Source organism: Chanodichthys erythropterus, chromosome 11, assembly GCF_024489055.1.
Source record: "Chanodichthys erythropterus isolate Z2021 chromosome 11, ASM2448905v1, whole genome shotgun sequence".
Lineage (NCBI taxonomy): Eukaryota > Metazoa > Chordata > Actinopteri > Cypriniformes > Xenocyprididae > Chanodichthys > Chanodichthys erythropterus.
Window position 1 is genome coordinate 2,586,609 of NC_090231.1, and position 27,350 is coordinate 2,613,958.

Consider the following 27,350-nt stretch of genomic DNA (forward strand, 5'->3'; position numbering starts at 1 on the left):
CGGGGCTTTATGGCAGAGTAGCCCGACGGAAGCCTCTCCTCAGTGCAAGACACATGAAAGCCCACATGGAGTTTGCTAAGATGGTGAGAAATAAGATTCTCTGGTCTGATGAGACCAAGATAGAACTTTTTGGCCTTAATTCTAAGCGGTATGTGTGGAGAAACCCAGGTACTGCTCATCACCTGTCCAATACAGTCCCAACAGTGAAGCATAGTGGTGGCAGCATCATGCTGTGGGGGTGTTTTTCAGCTGCAGGGACAGGACGACTGGTTCCAATCGAGGGAAAGATGAATGTGGCCAAGTACAGGGATATGGCCCAGCCAGAGCCCTGACTTAGGGTGCTTTCACATTAGCACTTTTGGTGCGCACCCGGGTTCGATTGACGTCAGAGTTCGGTACGTTTGGATGATGTGAACACGGTCTTCTGAACTCGGGTGCGCACCCGCGAACCGTACCCGAGTCCGCTTAGAAAGGGTGGTCTGGGGTGCGGTTCAAGTGAACTCCGGTACGGTTCGCTTGTGATATGAATGCAAACGTACCAAATTGCAGAAGTGAACCGCTATTAATGCCGTATTATTTGATAAATATGTGAGTTTGTGTGTTTCAAGTGCTGCAAACAGAGAGCTGTAACGTCGCTTTTCTCATTTCTGCTCGCCTTCAGCATTGTACATTCGTGGCAGATAGACGCAAGAGCCGTTATTAACAAAACCAACGGTTCAAAAACAAAAATATTTAAAGTGAGGAGAGCAACGTTATGCATTTCGCCGCCTTCTCCTGTGCCATCGTTACTAAGCAATGTAGTAAACAGCTGCTGGTTTGATGACGCAAACGAACTGCGGGTCGGACCCAAATAATATAATGTGAACACAGTCCAGTGGGCGCAGGGGGAGGGGTGAGCAATCGAACTCAGGTTCGGTCCAGGCAATCGAACCAAGTGTGAAAGCACCCTTAAACACAATTGAGCATCTCTGGAGAGACCTAAAAATGTCTGTCTACCAACGTTTACCATCCAACCTGACAGAACTGGAGAGGATCTGCAAGGAGGAATGGCAGAGGATCCCCAAATCCAGGTGTGAAAAACGTGTTGCATCTTTCCCAAAAAGACTCATGGCTGTATTAGATCAAAAGGGTGCTTCTACTAAATACTGAGCAAAGGGTCTGAATACTTAGGACCATGTGATATTTCAGTTTTTCTTTTTTAATAAATCTGCAAAAATGTCAACAATTCTGTGTTTTTCTGTCAATATGGGGTGCTGTGTGTACATTGATGAGGAAAGAAATGAACTTAAATGATTTTAGCAAATGGCTGCAATATAACAAAGAGTGAAAAATGTAAGGGGGTCTGAATACTTTCCGTACCCACTGTATAAATATATATATATATATATACACACTAAGCAGCCACTGAACACTTGTTCAACTGCTGGTTAATGCAAATATCTAATCAGCCAATCACAAGCCAGCAACTCAATGCATTTAGGCATGTTGACATTGCCAAGATGATCTGCTGAACCATGAGCATCCGAATTGGGAAGAAAACTGATTTAAGTGACTTTGAATGTTGTTGTGTTGTTGGTGCCAGATGGGCCGGTCTGAAACTGCTGATCTTTTGTGATTTTCATGCACAGCATCTCAAGGGTTTACAGAGAACTTGTTACAACTGAGGTCTGCAGAAGAGCATCTCTGAATTAATGTGGAACAAAATAAATTCTCTGAACCCTAAGTACATTTACACAAACTGAGAAAGTCAAAAAGCGTTAGGTTGTGCCCCACTAATTAACAAATTTGCTTATTGTTTCCCCTGACACTGATCTGAATTCCAGTCGCTCCAGTCGGTCACCAAATATTTCTCTCTGTTTTAATTCACATGACATTTTTGAAACAACACTTTTCTGGCTTCAGCTCTTCCTCAGGCACTATTCACTTCATGCATGATTCACATGACGTGTTATTTGAGGGACATATTCTCTAAAGAGTGATTGTAAAGCTCAAGATTATCCAGCCACATTGAAACCTTTTGACACACCTCTGTGTGATTCCCCTGCTTCTCACCTCCTCATTTAGCAGAAGCACTTAAAACAATATTGCAGTATCTTCACACCTGTGGCACAGACGTCTTCACTGGTCATGACTCAGATATTATTTTGAACACTCATTAAAATACCATTACTTTAACATTTAATAATATAAATAGCTAGTTTCACTTTTATACGCTGTCAATTCTTTAAGCTGCACTGTAAATAAATATATACATTCAGTAGCAATGCAAAAAATGAACTTGATATATTAAGTCTTGTTTTCTTGTCAAGTTTATTTTTCTGGTCCTATTAGCAGATTTTTTATAAGCACAGACTCACTTAATTTTGATACTTAATTCTATAGTATATCAAGTAATTTTCTTCTCAAATTTTTCTAAATGTAAGAATGATTAGATATTGTATCAAACAAAAATACTAGATGTGAAAAAAATTTTTGCAGTGTACACTAGTTTTTATTGTAGGGTCAAGAACGTAAACAATAAACATTTGGTTACAAAAAAATCTCTATAATGTCAATAATAATAAATAAAATCTTAAATTATCTCTTTAATGTCAATAAAAACTTCAGGAAATAAACATTTACCGTCTTTGTACAGATCATGTGATTTTAAGAACTTAAGTATGAGGAAAGAAATGTCTGAAGCTACAATTTCTCGCCTGAAATGTCTTATCCTGTCAACCTTACACTTAGAGAATCTTTTTTTTTTTTTTTTTAAATGTGACAACCGGTCAATTGCATGAAACTAGAACTGCTTCCAGTCATCTAATCCAGTCTTCTACAAACATGGGTCAGAAAAGTTCCAGAACATGCCTGACAAAAGTGATTAAATAGATTTTTCTGTATTTGAAATCCACACTCAGGCAGTTTGGTTACCATTAGTTTTCTAATAAATCAAACTCCCAATTTTAAAATGTTCACATGCTTATGTTAATTGTTCAGGGGCATTTATGCGTGAGACATTCATGTTTTCATAAAAGTACTCTTTGCTGGAATGCGGAAAAAATATTTTTGTATGAGTCGGTTACATCTTTAACAGGTCACTGCATAATAGTCTTCCACTAACCATTAAAGCTGCACCCTGATGAAGAACAAATAAAAAAACGAAACCATGCATATGTGCTTGTTTCCTGAAACACCAGTCAAAAAAATGATGAACAGCCAAAAGCCTTCTTCTTGAAAAACCATTAAGAAGAACATTTTGTTTTTCCTTGTCTAATTCATCTGAATATGGAGTCTGATTTGTTTTTACTGTAAAACACAATGTGTTGAGCATAAATATAATCAACATATTTGGTGTTCCTGGAACAGTATTCGTGTCAACTTAAAATACTTAATTTTGTACAAGAAAACAGCCCTTATTAATGAATTATTAGTAGCCTATTGTAGCCAAGCAGAAACCTGAATCTGACCACAGTGGGTTGGGTTGTTGGATGGTTGATTATTCGTTTGTTTTGCTGTTCACTTGGTTGGTTGGTTAATTGTTTAGTTGGTTGGCTGGTTGGTTGGTTGGTTGGATGGTTGGTTGGATGGTTGATCAGTTGGTTGTCCATTTGGTTGGTTGGTTGGTTGTTTGTTTGGTTCATTGATTGTTCGTTTAGTTGACTGTACAGTTGGTTGGTTGGTTATCCATTTGGTTGGTTGGTTGTTCAGTTAGATGGTTGTTCAGTTAGTTAGATGGTTGTTTGTTTGGTGGGATGGTTGTTAGTTTGGTTTGATTGGATATTCAGTTGGTTGTTCATTTGGTTGGTTGGTTGGTTGTTTGTTTGGTTCATTGATTGTTCATTTAGTTGACTGTTCAGTTGGTTGGTTGGTTATCCATTTGGTTGGTTGGTTGTTCAGTTGGATGGTTGTTTGTTTGGTGGGATGGTTGATTGTTAGTTTGGTTTGATTGGATATACAGTTGGTTGTTCGTTTGGTTGGTTGGATGGTTGGTTCGGTTGTCCATTTGGTAGTTGGTTGTTTGTTTGGTTAGATGGTTGATTGTTTGTTTGGTTGGTTGGTTGGTTGGATGGATGGTTGGTAATTCTGTTGGTTGGATGGTTGTTTAGTTAGTTGGATGGTTGTTTGTTTGGTTGGATGGATGGATGGTTGGTAGTTCTGTTGGTTGGTTGTCCATTTGGTTGGATGGTTGTTCAGTTAGTTGGGTGGTTGTTTGTTTGGTTTGTTGGATGGACAGTAGGTTGTTTGTTTGGTTGGTTGGTTGGTTGGTTGGATGGATGTTTGGTTAGATGGTTGGTTGTTCAGTTGGATGGGTGTTCAGTTAGTTGGATAGTTGTTTGTTTGGTTGGATGGTTGGTTGTTCTTTTGGTTGGTTGGGTTGTCCAATTGTTTGGTTGGTTGTTTGTTTGGTTAGATGGTTTATTGTTTGTTTGTTTGGTTGGTTGGTTCGGTTGTCCATTTGTTTGGTTGGTTGTTTGTTTGGTTAGATGGCTGATTGTTCGTTTGGTTGGTTGGTTGTTTGGTTGGGTGGTTGGTTGTTCATTTGGTTTGTTGGATGGACAGTAGGTTGCTCGTTTGGTTGGTTGGTTGGATGGATGTTTGGTTAGATGGTTGGTTCTTCAGTTGGATGGGTGTTTACAATAAGAGCGCACATTTAACCAGTTATGGAAGTGTTTATAATGAGAAACATTTTAACACCCAATACAACCAACCATCACCATGATGAACAAATAAAGGATTGTTTATAATAAATAAAATTTAATATAGGGTAACATAGTCATAGTGAGGTGTCTGTGTAAGCTTTTACTGTTTATAAATTCATGGCACAGTAACTTCATGACTTCACAGAAGTGTCTTTTTAACTGCTGGATATACTGGTATAGTTGGTTAAACAACATTATTATTACCCCACCTGTTTCAAGACTGAGATAAGCAACATGTTATCTCTAGGACATTTAACGCCTTAATTTAAAATAGTTTAAATAAAGAAGTAACATTCAATCTTCATTTTAATCTTTAAAGTAATTCAGATGTATATTTAAGGACAGCTGTACTGAACACAACCAAATGTTTTTCCCAAGACTGACTAATTTATCTTGACACAATGGCTTAAAAATGTGGAACAACAGCAAGACAAATGCCACAAATGTCAGTCTAAATATGTACATTAACCAACAATAGCCATATAACACAGACGGAAAACACAAAACAGATGGATCAACCTGTAGGTTAGTGATAGACTGATGATAAACAGGAAATAGGTTTAAAAGAAAAAAAAAAAGTTTTAAAACAAAAGATTTAAAAGGTTTGAGTAATATTATATTATTGACTGCAAAACTTGAACTAAATTGAGCTCAGTGATGACACTATTGTCTTTTTAGAGTTGCTTTACAACCAAATTAGTTTCATAACTAAAATTTTGCAACATTAACACTGTTATTTTCCTGTTTTTTACAGTGAAAGTTGCTTTGAAACTATTTGACTTGACTTCTAAAGACTTGTTTAGTCCAGTCAATGACTTATTCATCTGGTACAATGATTCATATGGAGGACTTTCTTAGCAAATATATGTGATGAACTGTAAATATATGCAATATCATGAATTCATTTAATTACAAAAAAACAAAAAACAAACCAAAAAAAAAAATAAAATAAATAAAAAACTGATATTTGAGTCCCACATTTGGTGCATCTGCCCTCTAGTGGTGACAGAAAGAACCTAATGGGTGGGAAATGAATTAATCAATTAATCACAAACGACTGATTGGTCCATCCAGACCAGTGCTGAGAAAAGGAACTGGTATCAGGTGACTCTGCTGTTAGTGTGCTATTTTAACATCCACTGAACTGAACATATATACAGTAAAGAGCTGAAATGTAAGATAAACAGACCCATCACACCTGAGCAGTTAAGAGATTTCAATTGAGAAATAATAGAGAATAATAAATAAGAGAGTGAAAAAAATCTATCATAACAATATCAATGTCACAGTATATAACATGGCACTGTGTTTTTCATTGCATAGATATAAAAGAGTTACTCATCATCTCTTTTCATTATTTGAACAGTCCTTATTTGTAACCACAAGACTCTGTATAACCAGTTCACTTAGTAAGTAGCACTGACGTAATCTACTGACCTTTGACCTTTGGCAAACAGCGGAAATATTTATACTACAGGTCAAAAGTTTGGAATAATTAAGATTTTCTCTTCTGCTCACCAAGTCTGCATTTATTTGGTCAAAAATACAGTAAAAAAGGGAAATATTTGGAATGCTGCTCAATCTTTATCAATTATTACAGTTATTATTATTATCAAATCATTTTCAAAAACATGAAAAAATCCTAATTATTCCAAACGTTTGACCGCTAGTGTATCATAAATACATATTTATTTTTATTTTATATTATTTCATATTTATTAACATTTATGGGTTTAGCACTTAACTTATCCAAAGAAACTTACAAACTAATTTAATAGAAATTATTAATTAAATTATTAATATATTTTATTTGTATTTATTATTGCTCAAGATAATCATCTATGCTTATTCCTCTAGCTGGACTCTTTCATCAGTTCTCATTTTCTACCTCTTCCTCTACATCATCTTCATCCTCCTCCTCCTCCTCCTCCTCCTCCTCCAACTCAACCCCATCCAGGGTTTTCTGCAGCTGCTGTTGGATTCTCTTCAGCTCCTGCAGTCCATCCTGGAGCTCCTTGCAAACCTCTCTGATCTTGGCCGCGAACTCTGTCTTGGCGCCCTTACGCAGCTCCAGCGATCCCTTGGCCAGGAAGAAGACGTCGAGAGCGAGGAAGAGGCCCGACATGACGCCAGAGGTGACGCTGATGACCTGTGCGGCTTTGGCCGCTCCTCCTGCCACACTGAGCACCTGCACGGTGTTGATGAGGTTCTCCGTGTTGACAAGCAGCGCTTTCCCGGCCCGGCCGCCCTCCTTCAACACGTGCTTGACGTTCTGGTTAAGAGCCTTTCTGGAGATGCTGTCCACGTATTGCTCGAAGTTCCACTCCTCCAGAGTCGCCATCCCGGCCTGGAGAGACAGAAACCGGAAGAAGAGAGACACGATGACGAGATGTTCATTAAAAGGATGAATAGTGATAAAAATCAGCATATTTATCTAATCCTAAACGCCTCTGATTGGCCATTGCGTTCATACACTCAACAGAAACGTGAGACATTCTGTCAAACTACATTATGCTTTACTTTTAGATATCATACAGCAATGCAGTAAGGCTCACATAAACACTAGTGGATCAAATATAGAGATGCTTTTCATAATGAAAGATTTACGCTGCAAAAATTGTTATTGTTTTACAATGCAAATATCTAAACATTTTTAAACCAAGATACATTTACTTGAGAAGCAAAATGGCATAAGGTAAAGTCTTGATTTCTGAAAAAATAAATAAAAATAATATAAATAATAGTTTTTATACTATTTAGAAAAAAATAAAATGATAATCAAAGAGACCATCCCATATGCATTAGTCACTTTAGTATTTTATTTGTATGGGTATGTTTTTATAGCTTTTTATAGTTTTTAGAGAGTTTTATGTTGCTAAGAAAACATTTGTGATTTTTATTTAAGTTCTGAAATAACTAAAACAAAACATAAATAAATAAACAATATGCATTTATTTATTTATTTATTTTTTTTAAGTGAGAAAATGACAAAAATACGGAAGAGGATTAGGGCCAAGCAATAATAAAAAAATAAAACCATCTCGAGATTAAAGTTGTTAAATTTCGAGAAAAAGGTCTAAATAAAATGTTGAGAATAAACTCGTTAAATTATGAGAAAAAACTCATTAAATTACGAAAACAAATTCGTTAAATTATGAGAAAAATGTCATTAAATTTCAAGAAAAAAGTCGAGATAAAATGTTGACAATAAAGACATTAAATTACGAGAACAAATTCGTTAAATTATGAGAACAAATTCATTAAATTACGAATTTGTTCTCATAATTTAACGTCTTTTTCTCAAAATTTAACGACTTTTTTCTCATTATTTAACAAGTTTATTCTCAACATTTTATCTCGACTTTTTTCTCGAAATTTAACGATTTTTTTCTCGTAATTTAATGAGTTTATTCTCAACATTTTATTTAGACTTTTTTCTCGAAATTTGACAAGTTTTTTCTAGAAAATTTTAACAACTTTAATCTCGAGATGGTTTTATTTTTTTTATTATTGCTTGGCCCTAATCCTCTTCCGTACAAAAACTAAGTACTAAAATAACTAAAAAATACATAGTATAGTAAAACATTAATACAAAAACAAAATAGTATAGGATCAAAGTTATCTAACTATAACCACAAAAAAAAGTTACTTGAAAAAAAAAAAAAAAAACGCTTTTTAATTAAATACATTTTTTTTCTCAGTTAATGTTTATTTTAAACTTATTTTGCTTAGTTGCCAAGAAAACATTTCTCATTTTTGTTCAGTTTAGCTTAAAGTACTAAATTAACTAAAAAACAATATTTTTAAATAAAAAAAAAACAAAACAAAAAAATAAAAATGACAAAAAGATGCAACAAAATGACTAAAATTAAGAAGAAAGCAGAAAATATCAAAACTAACTCTTAAATGCATAATATAGCATATAATTTATACTAAAATAACAAAGGTTTGTACAAAATAAACGCGTCTGACCTGCAGAAAGTCCAGGCATTCTTTAATATCTTGAATTTCGTGCTGATAGTCTTGGATCATCTTCTCCACCTTCTTCCGGTCCGTGTTGGAGTGAACCGTGTCTGTGATGTTGGCCGACGCTGACGTCACGCCGCCGGCGGTTGCCACACCGATGCCCACCGCCGTCACGATGAGGGACGTCCCGAAGGTGAAGGGTGCCAAAACCAGGCCGGTGATGGTGGTGATGCTGCCGGCTACGCTGGCCACGCCGCCGCCGACGCTAGCGGTCACCGTCTTCTTGTGGAAACTGTCCGCCGCGTCCGCTAAAGCCAGGAGCTCGTGGATCCGCTGCTGCAGCGACGCCTCCCGCTGGTTCAGCAGGTGGACGAATAACTTGGCAGCCATGAACACCCGGTTAGCAGCCGCTTCGATTGCTCTGGAAGACAGAGAGCCACCACCAAAAAAATCTACAAACTAGTATACTTATACCATGTTAAAATCTCTGTTAGTTTAGTATCGTTAATAATACTATATGTTTTTAAGCCATTTATAGCAAGATGTTAAACATATAACATACATATTTTTCTTGGAAAATGTAATATAAATCTTTCTCACCGTTCCCCATCTTCCTCATTAAACTGTTTCGACTCGTTCCATTCGCCCCAACCTGACGAATAAAACATAAACCCGTCTCTGCAAGATCTAACACAAGTCTTTAAAACACGACTGAACTTTACAGAAAATACCTTCCACTGTTCTCCACCAATCCAGCAGACCATCTTCATCCTGTCAATAAGACGAAACTCAGTTCTCTGCCACCAAACATGCTTGATAAAACTAGCAATCAAGGACTAAACTTGAGTTTTCACGTACATCTTCATTGTCCAGAGGATTCCCGTTAATGGAGCGGACGACATCTGTTTCTGCTGTGAGAACTTCAGCAGAGCTGCTCTGGAAATAAAACAGTGAGCGATATAGTGATGATCCCTGAAAAACAATTCTCATCGATGCATCAAGTTTTCAACAACAACACAAGGCTGCAAACCTTTCACAGTAAAACATGGAAGAGTCTTCATGTACACCATATGATAAAATGACATACAGGTGAACGTGAGCAGACGAACACACACCTGAGTGGCCAAACATTCTCCGTCTGTCGGCGATGAAGTCACTTCTTCTCCATCACATACCTGCAGAAAGAGATCAGAAAGACTTTATACTGCAAAAAATGCAAATAATATGCAAACACATTCAGGGGAAGGGTGGAAAACTGCAGGACATTAACCCTGTAAAGCCTGACATATAAAGGAATAGTCAGAAAAAAATAAAAAAATATATAAAATATTATATTATATATATATATACACAGTAGGTACGGAAAATTTAAATTTAAACTTTTTCACTCTTTGTTATATTAAATCATGTAAGTTATTTTTTTTCCTCAATGTACACACAGCACCCCATATTGACAAGAAAAAAACTCACAGAATTGTTGACATTTTTGTAGATTTATTAAAAAAGAAAAACTGAAATATCACATGGTCCTAAGTGTTCAGACCCTTTGCTGTGACACTCATATATTTAACTCAGTGCTGTCCATTTCTTCTGATCATCCTTGAGATGGTTCTACACCTTCATTTGAGTCCAGCTGTGTTTGATTATACTGATTGGACTTGATTAGGAAAGCCACACCCCTGTCTATATAAGACCTTACAGCTCACAGTGCATGTCAGAGCAAATGAGAATCATGAGGTCAAAGGAACTGCCTGAAGAGCTCAGAGACAGAATTGTGGCAAGGCACAGATCTGGCCAAGGTTACAAAAACATTTCTGCTGCACTTAAGGTTCCTAAGAGCACAGTGGCCTCCATAATCCTTAAATGGAAGACGTTTGGGACGACCAGAACCCTTCCTAGAGCTGAGCTATCGGGGGAGAAGAGCCTTGGTGAGAGAGGTAAAGAAGAACCCAAAGATCACTGTGGCTGAGCTCCAGAGATGCAGTCGGGAGATGGGAGAAAGTTGTAGAAAGTCATCCATCACTGCAGCCCTCCACCAGTCGGGGCTTTATGGCAGAGTGGCCCAACGGAAGCCTCTCCTCAGTGCAAGACACATGAAAGCCTGCATGGAGTTTGCCAAGATGGTGAGAAATAAGATCCTCTGGTCTGATGAGACCAAGATAGAAGTGTTTGGCCTTAATTCTAAGCGGTATGTGTGGAGAAAACCAGGCACTGCTCATCACCTGTCCAATACAGTCCCAACAGTGAAGCATGGTGGTGGCAGCATCATGCTGTGGGGGTGTTTTTCAGCTGCAGGGACAGGACGACTGGTTGCAATCGAGGGAAAGATGAATGCGGCCAAGTACAGGGATATCCTGGACGAAAACCTTCTCCAGAGTGCTCAGGACCTCAGACTGGGCCGAAGGTTTACCTTCCAACAAGACAATGACCCTAAGCACACAGCTAAAATAAGGAAGGAGTGGCTTCACAACAACTCTGTGACTGTTCTTGAATGGCCCAGCCAGAGCCCTGACTTAAACCCAATTGAGCATCTCTGGAGAGACCTAAAAATGGCTGTCCACCAACGTTTACCATCCAACCTGACAGAACTGGAGAGGATCTGCAAGGAGGAACGGCAGAGGATCCCCAAATCCAGGTGTGAAAAACTTGTTGCATCTTTCCCAAAAGACTCATGGCTGTATTAGATCAAAAGGGTGCTTCTACTAAATACTGAGCAAAGGGTCTGAATACTTAGGACCATGTGATATTTCAGTTTTTTTTTTTAATAAATCTGCAAAAATGTCTATATAGTATATGGCTCATATAGTACAAATATGGAGGAAAACTGGCTCAATTTTATTTAAAGGCTCAAAATGAGTAAACATATTCTGTGTAATTTATACTGCTTGTAAATTTTGCACTATTTTACAGTATGTGCACTTATGTGTACTTACAGTGTACAGTGTACTTAAGGTAATTACATGGGTTAAGGTTAAGTTCAGGGTTAGTATTTAGTTATTGCAATTACTATATTAAAGGTGCTCTAAGCGATGTCACACGTTTTTAGGCCAAAACATTTTTTGTCACATACAGCAAACATCTCCTCACTATCCGATAGCTGCCTGTGCCCTGAACACACTGTAAAAAAACGCGGTCTCTATAGTCGCCACAAGCTCCAAAAACGGCAACAAAAACAAACTGGTGCAGCGTGGACCATGAATCATAATAAACATGCTCCAGCCAATAACCGACAAGAATGATTTTAAATGCGTTCATGACTGTTTCAGGAAGCACGGAGGGGAGGGGGAGGAGGAGGAGGAGGGAGGGTCTAGCTAGCCTCTGTTTTGTTTGACAACACTTTGAACGTCAACAGGAAGTTACTCCAGCCAGGATTGCTTAGAGCAAGTATGTACATGGGGAACAAGACTGTACAATAATACCATGTAAATCAATGAGATCTTTAAAACAAAATAGCAGATACTTACATAAAATGCAAATACCAATATTCACCAATAATGTCTTAGTATGATATTTAAATGCTTAGTTTATGATCAAAGCTCTGTAGTTTAATGCAATGCAATGATGATTGAGAGATGAACAAATAAACCTCAATTCTCAAAAGCCTAATGATCATATTTGATACTCATGATTTAATCAAGTAAACCTCAGTTGCTTCAGTCCAGTTGAAATATTAATAACAATATCGAAGTTATTCTTAAGCTTATGATAAAAATCAGTGCAGATTTGACAGCAGAAAGACGTGAAGCACAAGCTGAATGTTTGTACAATTATACTAAAAGACTTTTAAAGTCTAAACTATCAATCAGATGACAGATGAACTGTGTGTGACAGCAAAGATTTGATCATGTTGATCATTTAGAGGAATTCATGTAATACATATAATACGTTAGGCTTTATAGGGTTAAGACTTGTTTTCATATATATATATATATATATATATATATATATATATATATATATATATATATATATATATATATATATATATATATATTACAGTACAGTCCAAAAGTTTGGAACCACTAAGATTTTTAATGTTTTTAAAAGAAGTTTTGTCTGCTCACCAAGGCTACATTTATTTAATTAAAAATACAGTAAAACAGTAATATTGTGAAATATTATTACAATTTAAAATAACTGTTTTCTATTTGAATATATTTGACAAAGTAATTTATTCCTGTGATCAAAGCTGAATTTTCAGCATCGTTACTCCAGTCTTCAGTGTCACATGATCCTTCAGAAATCATTCTAATATGCTGATCTGCTGCTCAAGAAACAGTTGTGTACTTTTTTTTTTTTTTTTTTTTCAGGATTCCTTGATGAATAGAAAGTTCAAAAGAACAGCATTTATCTGAAATACAAAGCTTCTGTAGCATTATACACTACCGTTCAAAAGTTTGGGGTCAGTAAGAATTTTTATTTTTATTTTTTTTAAAAGAAATGAAAGAAATGAATACTTTTATTCAGCAAGGATGCATTAAATCAATCAAAAGTGGCAGTAAAGACATTTATAATGTTACAAAAGATTATATTTCAGATAAACACTGTTCTTTTGAACTTTCTATTCATCAAATAATCCTGAAAAAAATATTGTACACAAATATTTTGTACAATTGTACACTTTAAATGTTTCTTGAGCAGCAGATCAGCATATTACAATGATTTCTGAAGGATCATGTGACACTGAAGACTGGAGTAATGATGCTGAAAATTCAGCTTTGATCACAGGAATAAATTACTTTGTGAAATATATTCAAATAGAAAACAGTTATTTTAAATTGTAATAATATTTCACAATATTACTGTTTTTTACTGTATTTTTATTTTTATTTATTTAGCCTTGGTGAGCAGATGAAACTTCTTTTAAAAACATTAAAAATCTTAGTGGTTCCAAACTTTTGGACTGTACTGTATGTGTGTGTGTGTGTGTGTGTGTGTGTGTGTGTGTGTGTGTGTGTGTGTGTGTGTGTGTGTGTGTGTGTGTGTGTAAAATAATCTCAAATAAATAAAAAGCCACAGAAACTCAAAGAAATCACCATTCATGAAAAAGTATAATTAAAATAATATGATTATAAAATAATGAAACTATCATATTATTAGTTTATTATGTTGTTTTCATTTTATTTTTACAAATTTAGTTGTGTTATTGTAACTATTATTAGTTTTTTAAAATGTCTATATACTGCAACTTTTATTAATTTTGATTTCAGTTTTAGCTTGAGCACAAACAAACAAAAGAGAAAGGAATGCGTAGACTGTCATGTGCCGACAGTGACGCATTTTTGGCACTTAAAGCCAGTGTAAATAACGGATGTTGTTCGTCAGACAGTTCAGACTCGTGCCTCTGACAGCAAATACCACATATTTAACCTGCAACACTCCTTTAATTACATGTGATCAAACAAACACGCAGACAGTGTCCTAAAAAGCTCGTCCTGCATCGTGTCGTCATCAGCGATGAGAATAAAAGACTCAAACCGCTTACAACATTCAATATAAACAACCAGTGTCTGACGGATCAAATATCACAAGCACAGGCTGTCCGACGGGTTCTCCGGAAACAAAGCTAGTATATCCCACCGTCACATGAATCAAGACCAGAGACTCTCGTACCTGAGCGGTGGATTTCAGATGGTCGCGCATCCCAGCCTGAAACACAAACAAACTCACAGAAGTCAGAAAACACTGATGCTGTTCTCTGAAAGAATGAGTATCTGCTTCATGACGCAGTTCACCTGTGTTTTCTCCTCTGCTGCTGAGACGCTGTGAGCCTCATTGGTCTTATTCTACAGAAAGAAATGAGAGAGATGCTGAAACAGACAAACATTTACTGCTGAGTGGCGTAAAGACTGGATTGTGCTGAGACCTTAAGGAGCTGTGTGTGTGTGTGTGTACCCCCCCACCCCCCACACACACATTAAAAGACACAAAATGTGCAGTTCTGTATGAGAGGAGGAGTGGAGGGAATAGGTGGTACTGTTCAAAAACTGATAAATATCCTGTGTTTACAGTAAGGCAAGGCGATTTTATTTGTATAGCACATTTCATACACAATGGAAATTTAAAGTGCTTTACATAAAGAAGAACCAAATACATAATTAAAGCGGCAAGCAGCGATGAAAGGTCCCTTGCACCCGGGCTCACCACCACCCGTTGGCCTCAGAAAAACAGCGAACATGCATGTGAGCGAGTAAATACAGGAGAATTATGGCAAAATCATGTAAAAGTGCCACACTTCCTGCTGCCAGCAGGTGGCGCTATAGATAACTGAATATTGTCATATAGATGTCTTTAGGCCAGGACTCTTGTCACACATGTGAAGTTTGGGGCAGATCGGACATAGTATGCCCGAGTTACAACATCTTCCTGTTTCATGGCGAAACATCAGACTTTGTCGGTCACCACGGACACGCCCTTCAACGAAAACTCTAGATCTTTGATATTTATCATCGCTAAGGTCTTAAGATTAGACTGACAACATATGATGTTGATCTGATTAAATCTCTAGGAGTAGTTAATCACAGTGTAAAACATGTAATTTCCTGTTGCCCCCAGGTGGTGCTATGACTGTAACTGAATATTGTCATATAGATGTCTTCAGGCCAGGACTCTAATAAAACATGTGAAGTTTGGGGCAGATCAGACATTGTATGCCCGAGTTACAACAACTTCCTGTTTCATGGCGAAACATCGAAATTTTCCAGGCCGCCACGAACACGCCTTTCAGCGAAAACTCTAGATCTTCGCAATTTAACGTCTCAAAGGCCTTTATATTAGACTGACCAAATATGATGTTGATCTGATTAAAGCTCTAGGAGGAGTTTGTTAAAGTACAACATGTGGAAATGGCAAAAACTGCCAAAATTTTGTAGAGAAAATTCAAAATATCTCACTTCCTGTTGGGTTTACAAACTTTGAACCCGGGGGCTTTTTTGTAGGTATTGGGCTGTTACATCTTTCTACCGAATTTCATAACTGTTCGTGAAATGTAGCACGAAGGGCGCTTAATTGAAATTTTGTAGGTGGCGCTATCGAGCCATTTTGCCACACCTAATTCTGAAACCCATATCAGATGTAAATTTTCACCACTTCTGACGCGTGTGCAAAGTTTCATGAGTTTTTGAGAACGTTTAGGCCCTCAAACATGCGATTCATTTTGGAGAAGAATAATTGGCTGAGCAATTCCAATAGGTTCCTCACACCATCGGTGCTCGGGCCCTAATAATAAAAATGGAATGCATAAGAAATAGGAATAACATCTGGATGGAAGAGTTAGGAAGTTTCAGGGAGTTTTTTGTTGTCCGCCAGAGCAGATCTAAATGGATCTATCCATAAGAAAGGATCTTCCTCACCAGTCAGGACGCTGTCTAGCTTTATTTGTTAAGGTACTTCGAAGTGATACACAAAGTTTCAATCTCTTCTTTTGGCAAGACTCCTCAAACTGCACCACACAGCCCTAATCCCCATTCTGGAGATACCTTATCTATGCAACGCAGTTCATATTTCCCCTTTGGAAAGTGTCCTGACTGTAATCCAGAGATATCGTAACCATGCACCACAGCTCAAATTTCCCCATGGTTTGTCCCCTTATCCAAATTTATCGAATTTTAACCTAATCACAAATGCTTTCTTCCTAATTCTCCTTTCAACCAGACTGCAAGATTTAAAATGCATTAAAACTCAGAAATAACAAGATGATACATAAAAGATATAAAATGCATTTAAAAATGAAATAAAAACAAGAAAAGGAATTAAAAGAATAAACATAACACTGATTCATAACGCTCCGAATCTTCCTGAAGCAGTGTTTTGAATTCGGCAATCACTAAATAAGTCGTTATTTTATTTTTTTGGTGCACCAAAAGTATTCTCGTCGCTTTATAATATTAATATTGAACCACTGTACTCACATGAACTGATTTAAACATGTTTTTAGTACATTAATGGATCTTGAGAGAGGAAATGTCATTGCTGGCTATGGAGGCCTCACGGAGTGATCGGATTTCATCTAAAATATCTTAATTTGTGTTCCAAAGATGAATGAAGGTCTTACGGGTGTGTAACGACATGAGGGTGAGTAATTAATGACAGAACTTTCATTTTTGGGTGAACTAACCCTTTAAGTCAATTTTATAATAATAAAGTTATAACACTTTTACTGACATAATTAAGTTTCTAATCCAGTTTGTTTTGTTTTAAATGGTTTGAATTGTTATTTTTCCTGCTGACTATCAAGTTTACAGTCAACAAATGGCTTTTCTATGTTGCGTGACATTGTTTCCAACACTGATTGAACTGATTAGGACGTGATACAGTACTGTATCTTGCAACATATTTTCTGATGTTCCATCATGTTTATTTCGTTTTGTAAAGTAGTAAAGAGGAAGAGATGATGGCGTTCAGTCACGATCCGCGACAACTGTGTCTTGGTGTCTTGTGTCTTGGTTCAACTTTCTTTTCATTATATAAATAAATGCATAGCTTAGGCCCATTTGCTTATTCTGTAAGCTTTTGAATAAAAATGTGGATAAAAAAAAGAAACTATTAAACATCATTAAAATCATTAAAACAGAATTAAAATGGAATTTTAACTTTATTTTTACTATTAGACGAAAGTCTAACGAGACTTTCTCTGGTTGGGGGTGCCAAACATGATATGGATTTATACCAGCATGCGGATTTCCCATCTTCTGAACATGCTGAATAATGATGACCAAGATGTTAGGGAGCTGGCCAGATCCTCCCTGTTCCTGGACCTAAGGAGACGCAAGATGCCGTTGGTCAGGAAGTCAGAGCCTCACTTCCTTGGCTTCAAAAGAAAACCCACTCTGCTGGTTTTGGTGTCTGGTCAGACTGGCCGGACCTGAATGACCTCTGTGTTCGAACTCGAGTATCGCTGGAGTGGGCGAGGTCTGACTCTATGGCTATGAGAGTCCCAAAGGACATTATCACTGACCCCCTGACCTACATTAGTCACACACGGAGGTCATTAACATCTACAGGTGCCCAGGCGAATCCTTATGGACTTACATTAACATCACCAAAAACAACACTGGGCGGGACTGAAACTTGCATTTCTTCCATCTGCTGATCACTCTGTTTCTCATTCATTTCTTAAGAATACGGCACTTAGTGAGGACATTGTCATTTTCACAGTAAAAGCTACATTACAAGTTCTTCCTACTAGATTTAAAGGATTAGTCCACTTTTAAATACATTTTTCTTGATAATTTACTCACCCCCATGTCATCCAAGATGTTCATGTCTTTCTTTCTTCAGTGGAAAAGAAATGAAGGTTTTTGATGAAAACATTCCAGGATTTTTCTCCATATAGTGGACTTCAATGGAGCCCAAACGGTTGAAGGTCAAAATTACAGTTTCAGTGCAGCTTCAAAGAGCTTTAAACGATACCAGACGAGGAATAAGAGTCTTATCTAGAGAAACCATTGGTCATTTTCTAAAAAATGTAAATGTATATGCTTTATAAACACAAATGATCTCCTTCCAAGTGGTTCCACCAAAACTGCACTTTCCTATTCTTCAAAAAGCTTACACTGTATGTCCTACGCCTTCCCTATTCTACTTACGGAAAAAAACTGGCTCCGCGTTCATTCCGTAAGTAGAATAGGAAAGGCGTAGGACATACGGCATAAGCTTTTTGAAGAATACGGAAAGCGGAAGCACTTGCAAGGCAATATTTTGTGTTTATAAAGCATATACAGTTGTATTTTTTTTTTTTTAAATGACCAATGGTTTCTCTAGATTAGACTCTTATTCCTCGTCTGGTATCATTTAAAGCTCTTTGAAGCTTCACTGAAACTATAATTTTAACCTTCAACCGTTTGGAGGCCACTATATGGAGAAAAATCCTGTAATGTTTTCATCAAAAACCTTCATTTCTTTTCGACTGAAGAAAGAAAGACATGAACATCTTGGATGACATGGGGGTCAGTAAATTATCAGGAATATTTTATTTAAAAGTGGACTAATCCTTTAACTTTTCTACAACTCAGGTTCCCCATTGTTTGCATCACACCACAGAACAGATTATTGAAACATTGCCGCATATTTTGCTTATAAGGGAATGTATATAGCACGCCACGACAGAATAGTGGACTGTATAGTGAAAGACATATCAAATCATTTCTCATCTTTAGTAAGAATGTATAAACACCAGACATGCTCCAGTAGCAATAGTAACTCTGAAACCTTCTCACATCTGTTGGCTAATACACGTGATGTTGTTTGATTAATGTGGAGTCTAGAGAAGTGTTCGTTTTGGAGGCTGCTTGCACTTTTGACTCCAGTGTGGAGGAAGCCTTTATGACTACAGTAGTTCAATACCAACCCCTCCTAAACACCATTTCAGAGAAGAAAGGGCTGAGCGGTTAGCAAGGTACTGTGATGTGTCTGCTATTATGCGTTGTTACTTATACCCATAAAAACTGAGAGTTATGCTTAATATTGTGATGATCTGCTGGTCTACTGGTCCATGATTTTGCACATGTATTTCATTTGCATCTATAATATGTATGTCCGTTTGGATTATTTCTCTTAAGTAGACTTAAATAAATTTTTAAAATGTGAGAGAGTGTGCATGTTTTTGTGATTTATGAGGACACAAATTTGTATAATGACATGGGTATTACACTGGTATTATGACATAAATATGAAATATGAGGACGTTTTATCAGTCCTCATATTTAAAATAACTTTAAAAACATACTAAACATAGAGGTAGTGTAGGGGGAGAGAATGTACAGTTTGTACAGTATAAAGACCATTACATCCGTAAACCACATTTACAAGTACGTGTGTGTGTGTGTGTGTCAGTGTGTGTACCTGCGAGTAAAACCTGAATGGGTTTAGTTTTTGAATCATTCCCATGATCATTCCAGGATCCTGAGAATAAAAAAACAAAAGAATAAATATCCAAAATTTCAATCGACATTACTAGGGTTATTATAGTTAATTACTAACAAAAACTAAGTCTAATAAATAAACATTTACAGTTTTTTCCAATTGCTAACACACTAAAATGACATGCACAGCACAATTATTTAAACTGACACACAGAGAGCAAAACTTCTTCTCAAGTCTCCAAAAGTCTAAACACCTTTTCTGTTTTACACACATTTTGCATTTCAAAATAGCACTTTTTAAATTCACTAAATACAGTTCTCTGCATAAGACACAACAATCTGACATAAAGTCACATGTTTGCCATTTCAAAACACTGCCATTCAAAATGACACTACATGAGCTAATTGGCCAATTACATGTGCCACCTGGCCAAACACCTCAGTGGTTAATTGTTAACACTTCAATCAGGATGTAAGCACTATGAAAAGACCACAGGTGAGAACCTTTTTTTTTACAACAACAATGGAAGACATTGCAGAGAGAGGAAGAGGAAGAGGAAGAGGAAGAGGGAGGTTGAGAATAAGAGGGGGAGGAAGAGTGAGAGGTAGGGGTAGAGCAGGTAGAGGAGTTCATGGTCAAAGAAGACAAACACTTTCAAATGAAATCAGAGCAACCTTAGTAGATCATGTCATCAACCATGGGTTGACAATGCGTGAGGCTGGACAGAGAGTGCAGCCAAACTTGAGCCGTTTTACTGTCGCCTCTGTCATCCAGACCTTTAGACTGGAGAACCGGTATCTAACCAAAATTTCATGTAGTACACATGTAGTATACCCCATGTCATAGTGTATCAGTTGGGTGACACCTGTTTACTTAGTGTATGACATCAGCCATTCATGAACTGTACAAGTTTCCTGTACAATGTACTCTACTGTGGGGGAAAATATTTAGGCTGCATTGTCCAAGCCCTATATATATTTTTATTTTATTTTTTCTAAAGGACTGAGAGACGACACCATGGTGGAGGAAGGGGCCAAATGTTCACCGGGGTACAGGAAGCTGCCATTGTAAACTTGGTTTTGGAAAATAATGAAATCAGATTACGAGAAATTCAAAGCCACATCATCCAAGACAACACCTTATTCAACAACATTCAACGAGTTAGTCTGTCCACATTGGCTCGCATTCTCAAGCGAAACCAAATCAGAATGAAATAACTTTATAAGGTGCCGTTTGAGAGAAACTCTCAAAGAAACAAAGAGTTCAGACGAGCATATGTGGATGTAAGTACTATATTGACTGCAGTACACTACACACAACATTGTTTCCCAGTGTACTGGATAACACCATATTGAGTGATTTTTGTTCTTTGTTTTCAGGGAGTACTGGAAATGGATGCTCATGCAATCCCACATGAGTTCATCTTTATAGATGAGGCTGGGTTCAACCTAGCAAAGACCAGAAGAAGAGGGAGAAACCTCATTGGCCACAGAGCCATTATAGATGTTCCTGGCCAACGTGGTGGGAACATCACAATGTGCGCTGCCATCTCCAATATGCATGGTGTCCTCCACCGTCATGCCAAACTTGGACCATACAACACAGCCCATATTCTCACATTTCTGGACAGACTTCACAACATTCTCATACCACCAGAGCGTATGAATGATGCAGACCATCAAAGAAACCGGTACGTTGTAGTATGGGACAACGTGAGCTTTCATCGTGCAGCCCCAGTCCAAAACTGGTTTGCTGACCACCCAACATTTCTCGTGCAATACCTCCCACCATACTCACCATTTCTGAACCCCATAGAAGAATTCTTTTCGGCATGGCGGTGGAAGGTATACGACCGGCAGCCCTTTGTGCGCATGCCTCTTGTGCAGGCCATGGAAGAGGCATGTGATGAGATTGATGTGGGTGCAATTCAGGGATGGATAAGGCACTCAAGGCTCTTCTTCCCTCGATGTCTGGCAAGGGAAGATATTGCCTGTGATGTTGACGAGGCGTTGTGGCCAGACCCGGCTGTGCGGCAAGATGCTGCCTAATTATTTTTCTTGCCTTTTTTTTTTTTGTTTGTTTTTTTTACTGTAATATATTTTTTTTCAGAAATTTTCTTTTTCAGTTTACTTTTTTTGTAAGAATATTTTTGTTCAGTCCCATGTAAATATATCTGCTGTGCTTATGTTGTACTGACTTGTTTACTGTAGTGAAGGAAAAAAAATAAAAATGTTGCAACAGCATGTGTGTGTATCTGCAAATATTTCTGTGCATGTGAAGAATCTGATACATATTTTAGTATTATGGCAAAGCATACTAAAGATGGGGGTGCTTTTCATTATGCCCAACAGTGTGTAGGTGGTTAGGCAAAAATCTGGTAATATGAATGAAGTGTGTGCCATTTCATGCAAAAGTTTGATTTTGATAATGCTCTGTGTAGTTTCGGTTGCAGTGCTTCATTTTGCAGGATATATGAGGTATTTTGCAGTTTGGGTGTGTGGTTTTGTGAATTGTGTTAAGTGTTTTGATAAAACCAGACTAGTTTGAAAAATTGTGTTTTAGCAATTGGAAAAAACTGTAATATATATATATATATATATATATATATTTTTTTTTTTTTTTTTTTTTTTGAAACTAATAAAAATGATAAAAACACAGAAAAGGAAAAGGAAAATAACTCAAAGCGGCTCCTGACCTGTTTGGCTTCAGTAGTTCTGCTCTCTGCTGCCTCTTCTGTCCAGGTGGATGAACTGCTGCATGCAGCTGTGTCCTAGAGTGAAAGAATAAAGAGAGGTCAGTTCTGTGCAGCCTAAAATCACTGCAAATCTCACTTCTGTGGATATAATGATGACAAAAATGAGCCTCACCTGTTTGCCGTCATTATTCACTGAAGCTTTGGTTATCGTTGAACTCTGAGGTTAGAAAAAAACATCATCAACAACAAGAAGAACAGTACTACTATTATTAATAATGTTTTATTTATTAGGCACTTTTACTCGGTCACTTTACAATGAATGCACAAAAATCTGCTAATTCTGGTTTACATTTGAGATGTCAACAACAAGAAACAGAGAGCTTTCTAAAAATTTGAGGAATTATTATTTCTGTATGTCCAGTGAAGAAATGTGACTGAAAACTTAAAAAAATCACTTTGCCTTTGCACATTATTAAGAGGATTATGCTTTTCTGTGTTCGATAATTAGTTATTTACTGCAAGACAAACGGTGTAAAAATGTAAAAAATAAATAAATAAAAATACGACTAAACTGTCTATCTAAATAAATACATTTAATACAATAAATAAAGCATGAATTAAATAAATAGATTAATAAAAACAAATAATACATAATGCATCTACAGTACAGCACAATAATATAGCAATGTAAGAATAAAAACTAAATGTATATATTTTAAAGTATATATATATATTTGACATATATTTAGAATATTAATTTTCACTGTATAAAGTTGCTATTTATACATGAAAAAAAATCTGCCTTTAAATATTACACTCTAACTAAAAAAAGGAAACAAATTGACACAGATTTCTATTTAAAAGGTAATATACTGTGAAAACAATGCATTCTGGGTAATATTATTAGTTGTTTTCGAGAAATTAACCTATAGGCTATTTTCTTGAAAATAACAAATATTACCCAGAATGCATTGTTTTTACGGTATATTACTTCTGAATATTACAATGCATTCTGGGTAATATTATTGGTTATTTTTAAGAAAGTAGCCTATAGGCCTCTTTCATTAAAATGAAAAATATTACCCAGAATGCATTGTTTTTATTGTATATTACTGTTTATACATCAATACAGATAAAAATTTACTTTTAGCAAAACGTTTAGCAAAACAGCATAAGATACAGTCTTCATTTCTGAAAAAGAATTATCAAAATTAAGAGTTTTTATACTATTTAGAAAACATACTTTTAGACATAATACAAGTAAAAAAAATAAATAATAATAAATAATAATCTAAGAGACCATATGCATTTTTATGATATATTACTGTTTCAATTTAAAACAGTATTTTACTCTGTAAATTTGTTTTGTTTTTTTTGTCATTTTTTAGAGTGTAAGACACAAGAAAAAAACAACAACATTATGACATAAAAGTCAGAATTATAACATATTCAGTCATAATTATGAGATGTGAATTATAAAAAGTGACATAAGTAATTAATACACACAAAATGATGACTTATGGCAGTAAAAATTTGAAATTATGACATAGTAAGTTGTTAATGATTGTTATGTCAAAATTTTGACTTTTTAATCTCATAATTATGATCATAATTTCAAAAATTTTAATATTTTTGTCAATTGAAAACCCATTATTTAGTGGACACTTTATCTAAAGCATTGCAGTTTGGCATTAGTTGAAGCTTTAATGCATATTTCCAGCCCGGTGTTTAACCACAACCCTCTGAACTGTTACCTGTGGAGAGGATTTAAAGGGATATAGTTTCTGCATCACCAGTCCTTCCTGAGAAACAAAACACTTCTGCAGTCTTAACAACACACTCATCAGAAACAACAAAAACACAATGCTTTAATTAAAGAAGACATCATTATTAGACTGGTTGAACCTGTCTGTATTAGTCTGGACGGCCGGTGAATGGAAGGCGTTTACTGCTTTGAGTGGATCTCATTATGACTATTGAATTCACGTTAAATGCAAGTCCTTTAAATAGAGAGTAAACACTGATACGTAACACTATACGTAACTTAAAGGTCATGCAAGGAATCTAGACATACTTAAACCCTTCATGGCTTTATTAAAACACACCATGATGACACACATTCATTCAGTTGCTATTGTAAACACTCAATAAGACAGGCCTCCTTTGATTGGTCAGATGTTTCACAACTGACGCAGCACTAAAAACTATTTTTAACTTGACACAACACATTGATCAAAGAAGTTTTTCTGACGCATATGCAAGCCTCAGCTCCTGAATATTAATTATGTAACTTTACTTGACGTCATAATGTAGGACTGGGGTTTTCAATGAGGAAAAAATAATGGTGTAAAAAATAATTAAAAAGTTAAAATTTGTCAAATTTTATATTATCATCTTTTATTTATTTATTTATTTTTTTAAGTCAGGTTGTAATTGAAATTGTTTTATTCTGTTTACAGCTCTAGTTTTAAACTGAAAAAATAAAAATAAAAACAATAAATGAGTTTGAGTGAAACTTCTCTGGAACGATATTTACAGTGAATTTGTTATAAAATCTATTTGATATTGAAATTTTACACATTTTATTTTTAAAAAACATGTTGTCTTTATAATATCATGCTATTTTTCTCTCACACTGAATAAATGTATATTTATATATGAAAAACTCATACATCTCCCTTTATATATTAGGAATATGGACATTTCCATACAAGAAAAATAAATGAACAATGATTTGTAAATCATAATCATGAAATAATAATAATTTTGATTTTTTTTAATGTCATAATTAGGACACAAGTCAAAATTATGACAAAAAGTCATCTAAATCATAATTAATATATTTAAAATTGAAATTATGACAAAAAATTATAAATTGTGAGGTAAAGTTTAAAGGTGCAGTGTGTAAATTTTAGCGGCATCTAGTGGTAAGGTTGTGAATTGCAGGACAAAGATGTCATGAGATAGCAGAGAGTAATCCTGCATGTCAATGTTCCTACTAGGCATGTGACGGTATAAAATGTTCATGTTGCGATAATTGTTGAAGCTTTTATCACAGTATACGGTATTATCACGGTACTGAAATAAGTTGCAAAAAAAAAAAGTTGTCATAGTTAAACAGGTTTAAGAACTTTTATAACAAAAATAACTGAATGTTTAAATGCAATAATCCAATACATAAAAAGAAATATAAAGTAAAAATTTTCAAACAGATTAAAGCAAAATAATTATAAAGAACAACAGGAAACACTTTACAGTAAGGTCTCATTATTTAACGTTAGTTAAAGCATTAGCTACATTTGTTACAGATGGTAATATTTTTTGTTAATGTTAGTTAAGAAATACAACTGATCATTGTTAGTTGATCATATGCATGTTGTCCATATTAAAATATAAACATGTTTTAAGTTTGAAAATAAATAGCCCATTAAGTCTTTAAGTATTGAGTATTTGGTGCTGTGATGAACAACATTAAGATTCCAAAAAAATTAATGGCTGTTTGAAGCATTTTAAAAACTTCACTAGCAGTTGCTTTGTTTACGGGGTTTCCGGGGTAACCGCTGCATTTCTGCTGTTTCATCAGCGCCCTCTGCTGTCAGAGAGTGAACGTGCACTTTCATTCAGCGCGTCACTCGTTCCGCCATGTGCTTCTCATGCACTTTGGGCTTGTTTACATGAAAGCGCATGTCTTTTTGACGCAACTTACAGCGGTGTTGTGCTTTTTATACGTTTGATGGGGAAAGTATTCTTAAAATGCTTTATAAAAATTTGAATAATGCGTAATAAATAATACACCACTTTATACACCACTGATAGTTATGTATATTATATTGCATTTCTGTCAATAGATCCTCCTAAAATTTACACATTGCACCTTTAAATTAAAAAGTTGAAATTATGACAGTTGACATTATGACAATAAATAGAAATTATGATATTAAAAAGTAGAAACTGTGACAGTTATAATTGTGAGATAAAAAGTTGGAATTTTGACAAAAAGTAATTATGACATTCAAGTCATAATACCGACTTTTTAATTGCAACTTTCATAATTTCGATTTTTTTTTTTAAATCTATTGATATGATTTATGTCATAATTTCAACTTTTAAATGTAACAATTAAGATAGCTTCCAATGGAATGGGGTTCCTTTATATTCCCAATCCCATAAATCAGAAATTTTGAAAATCACTCTTTTAAGATATTATGACACACGAAATTGTAGCAGACAAATACAGCTGCTACAAAAACAAACAAACAAAACAAAACAAAAAACAAAACAGCTGTAAAGTTGCTACATAACATTAGCCAAACAAAAACTAAACTCTGAATTTATCCTATTTTTAAGTTGACTCGCCTTACAAACGCAGACGCAACGCAAAAACACGTGTGAACGCCTTTGATTCGTTGAGCGACGAGGGCGTAATCAGCTGACAAGTCCTAAGGGGAAGGCATGGCTCATGAATATTAATTAGGTTATAAGAACGACAGACTAACCACAGGAATTTCGCTTCAGGCGATGGAATGTTCATAAAGTTTTGTTGGGCTCGCGCACGTGTTTTCAAAGCAAATCTCTTTTAATATTCGGACGATACACGACACTGCGTTCAAAGGCCATGTCATAAACAAAACAAAAGTTCCCCAGCTTGTTGTTCTAATAATATTTTTCCTCTTTCAACTTCCCCTTAAAGTAACACAACACACACTTGACCGCACTCAACAAAACACGCTAAACCGCAAGCAAAATCTCTTACCTTAACACTGCTCGGGTTGACGGTCTTCTCTTTATATCCTCTTCCAAAAGAAAACAAAAACAAACGGACACAAAGCGCTAAAGTTGTCAATGTTTTAAAACATTTACGTTTAGTTGGGAAAAAAGCCCGTAAAATACTGACTGGTCCAAAATACGAAAAGTACTAAAGCAGGAACCAAAACAGTGAGTTCAATTCTTGAGGTGAGAAAAAAAAGAAAACTCTTTCCCTTCAAGTCCACCGACTCTTCCTCGAAAAAGCACATGATCACGGGGCGTGTTTGTAGAAAAATAGTGATTTTCCACTCGAACTCGAGCTCTGCAGTATGCTTTGCATGTATAAATCTAACTGTTGCATAAAACTGATTATTTTATGCACAATTAAATACAGCTAA

At 35.8% G+C, this 27,350-nt stretch overlaps 1 protein-coding gene across 1 annotated transcript; it reads right to left on the minus strand.

The window, feature by feature from the left end:
• Window positions 1-2,480: 2,480 nt before the first annotated feature.
• On the minus strand, window positions 2,481-27,200 carry apold1b (apolipoprotein L domain containing 1b). Its single transcript, XM_067400981.1, has 13 exons — window positions 26,960-27,200; window positions 23,961-24,008; window positions 22,379-22,423; window positions 22,207-22,281; window positions 19,491-19,550; window positions 14,384-14,434; window positions 14,262-14,297; window positions 9,764-9,823; window positions 9,507-9,584; window positions 9,380-9,419; window positions 9,249-9,300; window positions 8,655-9,069; window positions 2,481-7,029 (listed from the first exon to the last, which is right to left on the minus strand). The coding sequence occupies exons 2-13, from the start codon at window positions 23,994-23,996 to the stop codon at window positions 6,553-6,555; spliced, it is 1,425 nt and encodes a 474-aa protein (XP_067257082.1). The 5' UTR covers window positions 23,997-24,008; window positions 26,960-27,200; the 3' UTR covers window positions 2,481-6,552.
• Window positions 27,201-27,350: the final 150 nt, after the last annotated feature.